This window comes from Callithrix jacchus, chromosome 7, assembly GCF_049354715.1.
Source record: "Callithrix jacchus isolate 240 chromosome 7, calJac240_pri, whole genome shotgun sequence".
Classification (NCBI taxonomy): Eukaryota; Metazoa; Chordata; class Mammalia; order Primates; family Cebidae; genus Callithrix; species Callithrix jacchus.
The window spans coordinates 92,028,772-92,037,977 of NC_133508.1; the positions used below are offsets into that span (position 1 = coordinate 92,028,772).

The 9,206-nt window shown below is 47.0% G+C and overlaps 1 protein-coding gene and 1 long non-coding RNA gene across 4 annotated transcripts in view; one reads left to right on the forward strand and one right to left on the reverse strand.

Moving 5' to 3' along the window:
* DHCR24 (24-dehydrocholesterol reductase) overlaps window positions 1-2,160 on the reverse strand; it is a 33,474-nt gene extending 31,314 nt beyond the window's left edge. For all 3 annotated transcript variants that reach the window (XM_035251611.3, XM_035251610.3, XM_035251609.3), the window contains exon 1: window positions 1,854-2,160. In XM_035251611.3, coding sequence (XP_035107502.1) covers window positions 1,854-2,084 — 231 coding nt within the window. In that variant the 5' untranslated portion in view covers window positions 2,085-2,160. The remainder of the gene's footprint in view (window positions 1-1,853) is intronic.
* A 212-nt stretch (window positions 2,161-2,372) lies between these two features.
* LOC144577007 (uncharacterized) lies at window positions 2,373-4,074 on the forward strand. The gene is made up of 2 exons (XR_013520106.1): window positions 2,373-2,855; window positions 3,708-4,074. It is a non-coding gene; the product is annotated as an uncharacterized LOC144577007 (long non-coding RNA).
* The last annotated feature ends 5,132 nt before the right edge of the window (window positions 4,075-9,206 follow it).

The window sequence follows — 9,206 nt, forward strand, 5'->3', positions numbered from 1 at the left end:
AAATCTCTTTTTGCTCAAGTCAGTTTGAATTGAGCTTCTTACATTTGCAACCAAAGATCTGGTCAAATACTCTCAGGTCACCTGGAGAAGGCTGCACTGGAGCTGGCCAGCAAACAGCGCAACACCGGGAAGGACTTTCCTTTGATCAGAGGCCACGGAGCCCGGAGGGAGCAGGTATTAAGAGATTCCTGTGATCTGGGGGGAAAGGGATGAGAGGTAGGATTCCCTGACCAACCAGGTCTTGTCCCTGCCTGAATCTACAGCCACGGAGTTTGACACAAGCGCAAAGATAGGAGGGATTGATTAGGGGTGCCACATTTGAGCTGGAGGTCAAAGGGAGGGCCTGGAAAAAAGGGCAACTGGGTCGGACAGCTATTACAAGCTAGGTGTGAGGCAACTGAACCAGACCTAGCAGGGGAAGGGAAAGAGTGGAAAAGAAGAAATGTCAGAATTCAGGCTCTGAAATCAAGCTAATCTGGGTTCCAGTCCCATTTACTGACTACATCTTCCTGGGCACATGACTCACACTGTGAAACTCAATTTTCTCTGTTTGTAAAATAGGCACAAGATCTACCAGGGTTGGTGTGAGGATGGCAATGGCACATGGCAGGTCGGGGGTAGAGGCTAGTCCACCTGGGCCCTTGTCTTCCTGCTCACAGTGAATATTGTGGCTTAGCTGAGATTAATAAACACTCGATAGGCTGTTTTGAGCCAGGCCCTGTGGGCCAGAGGCGAGTCACATAACAGTCCCTGCATTCTAGGAACTCACAGTCTGATGGGGGAGACAAGCAGGTAAATGGAGAATCTGAACTCGAGAAAAGAGCTAGGAAGCAGGGTGCAGGCGGGGAGGGAGGACAGGCAGAGGCTCTGAAGCCATGACTGTGACCAGCAAAACCCAGAGCTATAGGGCAAAGCACTTCCAGACACTGCGTTCCCCATCGGGCCAAGGTCTTCTGCCTCATGGGAACATCTCTCCGCATCCATCTTCATGCTCTTCACAAAGCAGCGCAAGCAGAATATGGAGGCTGCTACACCTACGGGAGGGCGGCAGCAGTTAACAGAAGCTCTCTGCAACCTGATGCCAGCAAGAGAGGAACATCAAGAGGGGAAGAGGGAGTCAAGAAACCGCCCAGGCCCCAGGCCCATGCCAGCCCTGGATGCGGAGGAGACTCCACTGTGAGCCACAGCAGGTCACTGGTTCCGTGGGTGGCTGAGGAATTGGGAGATGGACAGACTGCCTTTGTCAAGACAGTGAGCCCTCCGTCACCAGAGGCAGTGAGGCTTCTGGGCTGGGTTTACCTTCTTGTTTTAGTCTTCTAACCTAAATCCAATCAAAAGCGTCTTGCTGCTACAAAATAAATTCCAAACTCGGCCTTGGCGTCAGGCCCCTCTCCAGCCTGGCACAAGACTGTCCGACCTTCTCCCGCTTCTGTCCTGCACTTGCCGGCTTCCCAACCTTTGCTCACACCAGTCCCTCCACCCAAACACCTTCCCCCAGTCACTTCCCCAACTTCCCAATCTCTAGACTCAGCTCCACCTCCCGGAAGCCCTTCCTCCTCGGAAATGCTTGGGCCGGGTGAGAGTGCCCCAGAGTTGCCTCCCCTCTTCTCCTTCTTCATCTCCCTCCACGTACCCTAATATACCCTGCACACAGTAGGTACTTTGGCTATTCTGTTCCCCCGCCCCCATCACAATTTTGTCTGGTTCCAACCCCCTTCCAACGCCAGCTCCCCAAAGCCCCCGGGAATGCTCGCACCGCTGCTCCCGTCGCCGCCTCGCGTCCCGCTATCCCCGCGCACGCCGCCCCCGGGAGCCGGCGGCTTTGCGCCCCGGCCGCGCCGGGCACCGCTCACCTGCTTCTGGATGTCCCGCACGCGCTCCTCGTGTAGGCGCGGCGCGCTGTTGAGCTTGAACACCACCCAGGCGCGCACGTAGTAGTAGATATCGAAGATGAGCGACAGCGGCAAGAGGAAGAGGCATACGAACACCCAGCGCTGGTGGATGAGCACGAACTCCAGTCCTTTCACGCGCACCCACAGCAAGAAGAGCAGCGCGCACACGGCCAGCGAAACTGTGGGCTCCATGGTGGGACGCCGCGCCGGGAGGGCTGCAGGCTCACGCCGCCAGTCACCGCAGCCAGCTCCGCGCTTGGCCCGCTCTGCGCCCGCCGCCCGCCGCCAGGGGAGCGGTTATCGCCCGCCGCCTCGCGATTGGCTCAGGTCGCCGAGGTTCGGTGGGCCGAGACCCGCGAGGCGACCAATGGCGAGCCGCGCTGGGGATCGGACCAGGAACCCGCGGTTTTCATTGGCTGAGGGAGTCGCGTCGCTCCACCCTTTTCTCCCCGCCGCCGCGCAAGGCGGGGGTGCCCGGGTGGGTTCTGGTGGGGTCTGCTGCGTTCTGCGGCGCCGGGGTTTCCGGGCGCGGGCGGTGGGGACTCAGAGCTCCCGGTCCTCGGGGCTGCGGGGCCGTCCGCTCCACTCTTCCTTAGGGGACGCCTCCTCCAGACGCGCCTTAAGCGGTTTTCATTGGGTTTCCGCCCGAGGGCTAGTAGGCGCTCCGGCCCTAAATCAGTTACCCTGTGGCCCAGCTGGCGGTTCCCAGGGGCGGAGAGTGGAAACCTGACACTCGGTGTGCACAAGGCAAGCAGGGCCACCTTTTCATTTTGGGAGGCGCTTTCCACGAATTCATTTGAACTACACAACAGTCCTGGACAGTAGGGAGTGGTGAGCTTCATTGTAAACACTTGGAAGCAGCTCAGAAAGGTGAAGACCTTTTTGTGAACTCCAGAGGCCAGTTTTTTCCACTTTTTCCAGTTCACTGAGGCAGATGGGAGGCCCGGAGGAGAAAGAATGAAGGCAAGTATTTCAGCCCGAGTAAACCCTCCAGGCCCGCTCTGTGACTCGAGTAGGGTGGTGAGCAAAACATGGCCTTGCCCTCATTCAGCTGCCACGGTTACCAGCAAAAGCTGAAATACAGCGCCATTTGCATTTCATCTGGAATTTTAGGAAGTTTTCAAGATGTTTTAGTTTAGAAAGTAAACATGGCATACCAGGCTCTTCTCTGGCCTTGCATATCTATCCAGTTTGCTCTCCATTCATCTCTGCCCTGACATGCACTTTTTTTTTTTGAGTCGGAGTCTTGCTCTGTCGCCCAGGCTGGAGTGCAGTGGCGCGATCTCGGCTCACTGCAACCTCCGCCTCCCAGGTTTAGCGATTCTCCTGCCTGAGCTTCACGAGTAGCTGGGACTGCAGGCACAAACCACCACGCCCGGCTGATTTTGTGTTTGTGTGTTTTTAGTAGAGACGGGGTTTCACCATGTTAGTTAGGATGGTCTCGGTTTCCTGACCTCGTGATCCTCCCAAACAAAGTGCTGGGATTACAGGCATGAGCCACCTCACCCGGCTGACATGCATTAGGAGGCTCCCTGAGCCTTACCATTTCTCATTTACGTGCTGCTGGTCAAGCTAGTACCTCTGAATGCCCTTTCCATCCCCTTCTCAGAGTTCACGTCACACATTTTGAAGGCAGCTCAGGGCCACCTCTAAAAGATTTATAGCACTTCCCTCCCCATCCCGGTTCTCATTAAATAGTGTGCTTCTCTGTCACCATTCTTTCATGTTATTTTATAATTGTCTCTTTATGTGCCTCTCACCCCCACAGACTGAGCCTTAGGGCAAACAATGTCTTGTTCACTTTTGTCCTTCTAGCTTCTGAAAGCACAGTGCTTTGTGAACAGTAAACACTCCAGTGGCTGTTGACCAATGACCGAATGAAGATTGTAGGCTCGAATATTCAAGTTATCAAAGTGCGAAGAATGAGAGGTTGTTTGTACTGGACTTCAAAAGTAAATAGCCTGGACCTGTACTGTCTTATGCAACAGCTATGAGCTAATGGTATGTGGCTAGTCCAAACTGAAATGCCCTTTAAGAGTAAAACACACTTACTAAGTCTGGATTTCAAAGACTTAGTACAAAGAAAGAACGCAAAATAGCTCATTAGTAATTTTTATGTTAATGACATGTTGAAATAACATTTTGAGATATGGGGTTAAATAAAATATAGTGTTAGAATTAATTTCACCTGGTTTATTTACTTTTTAAATTACAGATTTAAATTACAGATTTGTCTTGTGTTACATCTCTAGACGATCCGATCAACAGGGGGATGGTGAAGTATGAAGAGGAAAGCTGATGTGAAAATGCCTCTCCCAGGTTCTGTCTGAATCTGTTAGAGAGGGCTTTGCTTTAGAAGCTTAACCGTTCTGATTATTTTGGGGGTATGAGATAATCTGGAAAGTGAAATTCAACCTAAACATTAACTGAAGTATTGCGTGTTGTGTAGGAGAAACAGTAGAAATTACTGATTAATCAGAATAGTTTTATACTTCAGAATAGAAGGAGGAAGTACCAAAAAGTAGATAAAACTGATCTTTAGGAAACAGCTCCCCCAAAAGGAAAGGAATAAAAAAGTACTCAGGGCCGGGCGCGGTGGCTCAAGCCTGTAATCCCAGCACTTTGGAGGCCGAGGGGGTGGATCACGAGGTCAACAAATAGAGACCAACATGGTGAAGCCCCGTCTCTACTAAAAATACAAAAAATTAGCTGGTCATGGTGGCGCGTGCCTGTAATCCCAGGTACTTGGGAGGTTGAGGCAGGAGAGTTGCCTGAACTGAGGAGGCGGAGGTTGCAGTAAGCCGAGATCGCACCATTGCACTCCAGCCTGGGTAACTAGTGAAACTCCCTCTCAAAAAAAAAAAAAAAAGTACTTGGGCTGAGTGTGGTGGTTCATGCCTGTAATCTCAGCACTTTGAGAGGCCAATAGGGGCAGAATTGCTTGAGCTCAGGAGTTTAAGACTGGCTTGGGCAACATAGCAAGACCCTGTGTCTACAAAAAACAAACAAACAAGAAAAAGGAGGGAAAAAAAAGGCCAGGCGCGGTGGCTCATGCCTATAATGCCAGCACTTTGGGAGGCCAAGGCGGGTGGATCACAAGGTCGAGAGATCGAGACCATCCTGGTCAACAAGGTGAAACCCCGTCTCTACTAAAAATACAAAAATTAGCTGGGCACGGTGGCGCATGCCTGTAGTCCCAGCTACTCAGGAGGCTGAGGCAGGAGAATTGCTTGAACCCAGGAGGCAGAGGTTGTGGTGAGCTGAGGTTGCGCCATTGTACTCCAGCCTGGGTAACAAGAGTGAAACTCCATCTCAAAAAAAAAAAAAAAAAAAAAGCTGGGCATGGTGGCATGCACTTGCAGTCTTAGCTACTCAGGAGGTTGAGATGGGAGGGCCACTTGAGCCTGGGAGGTCAAGGCTGCAGTGAGCCATGATCACACCACTGCATACTAGCCTCAGCAATAGGCTATCTCAACAATAACAACTAAAGTGAAAAAGTACTCAGAACAACAGTGTGCACATTTCTCATTCTGTCTTCCTGCCTACCCTCTTCATATTTCTGATTCTTCTTTTCTCTCTCCACAACTCTAATCCTTTATGTTGCTTTTATCCAGGTAAGGAAAACAGTCACTTTGAGTTGGGCCTATTAATTAATTTTTTAAAGTTAACATATAGTAAAACTGCTTAATCTTTGTATAGTTGATGAATTTTAGCATGATGAGGATTCCTGTAACTACTACCACAATGAGGATACAGAATAGTTCCACCACCCCAAAAAATGGCCTCTGCTGCCCCTTTGCAGTCATACTCTCCCCCACCTCCTAGCCCCTGGCAAGCACTGCCCTTTTCTGTCACTATAGTTTTGTTTTTTTCTAGGTTATATGAATGGACAACATATGACATATAACCTTAGACCCACTCATTTTTGCTGGAGTCAAAGCAGCTCCCTTTGTCAGGGAATCTACTCATACATTACTTACACGGTTGATGAAACATGCAAACAGAATGCTTAGGAAGAGGATGTCTAGACAACAACTTTTAGGTTAACTAGAGATTAAGCAAAACCACTTTTATAGTTTGACCATGTAGCAATCTTTCCACAATATAAGTCTCTATTTCTTAATAAACAGAGTCTAAAGAACACAGTTTTTTTTTCTTCAATTAAAGAGCACAATAAACACCAGAGTCCTGATAAATTGCATTTTCTTATATTTGTACAGTGCAGCTACTGAGATCATTTGATCTTTACAACCAATCTGAGGAGTGGCAATGCAGGGAATTATTATTATGTGTTATTTTTAATAAATGGGGACATTTAGACTCAGTTTAAATGACTTATCTAATCAATGTCTTATTCTGGTGAATAGAGAATTCTGATGCAGTTGGTCTGCAGGCCACACTTCACACAATAATCAAGGGAGCAGATTCAAATGATGGAAAGATCCAGAAGATGGGAGCCATTCATGTAGTTCCATTCCATAGATATGAAGTAGAAGTTTTAGAGTAGGGTTTGTTGAAGTGTGGTTTGCAGACCAGCTGCATCAGAATGCTTGCTAAAATGCAGAGTCCTAGACTCTACCATATCCCACTGAATCTAAATCTCCAGAGGTGGGGCCAGGAATCTACTTTTTAAGAAGGTGTCTAAGTTACTCTTATGCATGCTAAAACTTAGGAGATTGGACTGAGTATTAACCCTGGAACTTCTTTAAGAATATTACCTTTGTTCTTATAATAAAGCCCTAACAGGCCAGCTCAGTGGCTCATACCTGTAATCCTGGCACTTTGGGAGGCCCAGGCAGGCGGGCCACTTGAGGTCAGGAGTTTGAGACCGGCCTGGCCGACATGGTGAAACCCCATCTCTACTAAAAATACAAAAATTAGCTGGGCATGGCGGTATACGCCTATAATCCCAGCTACTTGGGAGGCTAAAACAGGAGAATTGCTTGAACCTGGGAGGCAGAGGTTGCAGTGAGCTGAGATCTTGCCATTGCACTCTAGCCTGGATGACAGAGTGAGACTCCATTTCAAAAAAATAAATAATAGCTTTCAGCTACACTTTGTAATTTTCTGAATAAAGCCAATTATTCAGAAAATTATATTAAAGAAACTTACAGATAATTAAGGTTTTATTGTCTTGTTGCCTTGAGTTTCTCAAGGAGTTTAAAAAGTCTCCCAGGCAGGACTTTAAGTTGATTCTAAGGGAGTTAGCTTCCTTATGCTAGTGGGGTGTCATTCATTCGTTACTCATTTTCTCATGTATGATGATTCTGACTGCATGTAACAGAAAACCCTGACTCAAACAGCTACGACAAAAAAGGTGCTTGTTATCTCATACAACGAGAAGCCTGGGCTGGGCACAGTGGCTCATACCTGAACTCCCAGCATATTGGGAGGCCAAGGCGGGAGAATTACTTGAGCCCAGGAATTCAAGACCAGCCTGGACAAAGTGGTGAACCCCTGTCTCTACAAAAAATAAAAATTAGCTGGGTGTGATGGCACGCACCTGCATTTCTAGCTACTCAGGAGGCTGAGGTGGGAAGATTGCTTTAACCCAGGAGGTTGAGGCTGCAGTGAGCTGTGGATAGCACCACTATTCTCCAGCCTGGGTGATAGAGAGACCCTGTCCAAGACAAAAAAGAAGTCTGAATGCAGATTGACCAAGAGTTGGTTAATTCATTGGCTCAGTGACAATTTGAAAGACCCAGTTCTTTTTATCTTTTGCCTACTCTGTCTTCTCAGGTGAACTCCCCTGATGATGGCAGAGCAGCCATGGCTCCAGGTGCTACATCAGATATAGCAACATCTAGCAAAATAACAGGAACCAATTTTGGATGGAAATTAACCATTTCTGTAGCACATTCATTCAGTGATTTTAAATGTGCAGGAATTGTGCAAAACGCTGGGGACACAGCGGTGAATAAGACACAATTCTTGTCCTGACAGATCATGTGTGGATCTAGGCAATCAACATAGTAAGTACTATAAGGGTACTATGGAAGCACATGAAGATATCCATCGATAGGTAGCTAGATACAGTTATATGACGCTCCGAAGGACTTCTGAGAGGAACTGATGGCTAAGCAGATGCTGCAGGATAAGTGAAAGTTAGCCAGGTGAAGTATCGGGTCTACAGGAATAAAAGCATTCCAGAAAAGGGATGCCATGTGCAGAAAGCTCAGAAGCGGGTGAGTGGATGTGGTATTGGGGAGTACTGAAAGTTTATCCTGTGCAGCACGGAAAATAGAGAACTACTGGCAGATTTTTGAAGACAGAGTGCCACCACTATCACAATATTTAGGACAATTGCTTTGACTGCAGGAAGGGAGACCAACCAGTGGTGAGCAGGAGTGAGGCCAGGTAGGATGCCGACAAAAATCAAGGCGAGAAGTGATGAGGTTACAAAGCTAAGTTAGTATCAGTAAAAATGGAAAGTAGATGAAAAGTTGGAGACAGACTGAAGGAGAAGGTAGGAAAAAAGAAAAGGAGTCAAAGATGATTTCCGGCCATTTTCTTGGATGACAAAGATGTTTACCAGCATGGCAGAGAATGTAGGTTTTGAATCAGTTTTGGGGTTAGAATGGGAGGGAAGACGAGTTAAAATGATTGCTGGACATCTTCAGGCTGTGTGTAGCAAAGCCACAGAGGATGTCTCCTGTATCCTTTCCCTTTGGGTTGCTGATGTCTTCCTTCCAAGATGTCAGTGGGTCAATCTGACTAATTTGCCCTTACCAAAGCATGGCTGTCTTTGCAGCAATACTATTTTCTTGAAAGGAGATTAATAACAGATATAACATTATATTTTATGTAAAAATTGTTGTATTGCTTCTGTAAACATGCCATATGCTTCTTTAAACAATTCAAACTATACAGGGAAGTACAGAGAAGAAACTAAAAATTGACTCATTCTGTGATGCAGAGCTAACTGAAGTTCACATTGTCATGACATGCCTTTTAGACATAGCTTTAGGCCTATATGCACATATGTATAGTATTTAATAAAATAAGATCAACTCTACAGGAGCTTTACAATTTGTTTTTTAAAAACTTAACAATATACTATAGACATATGGTTTCTTTGTATTTCAGTGTGTGTTCATCTGTATGTATATAGGTGTGTGCAAACCCATATGTGTGTAGCTCAATTTATTCCAAGAGTCTATTCTTGAAAGACATTTAAATGTTTCTAAAGTTTTGTTATAATGAGCAAAAGTTTCACTGACTTTTCCTTATTATCCACATTTTCAAACTGTCAACCTAAATAACAAAGAGAGGCTCTCTACAAAAAATATATTTGGTAATAAAACATTACAACAG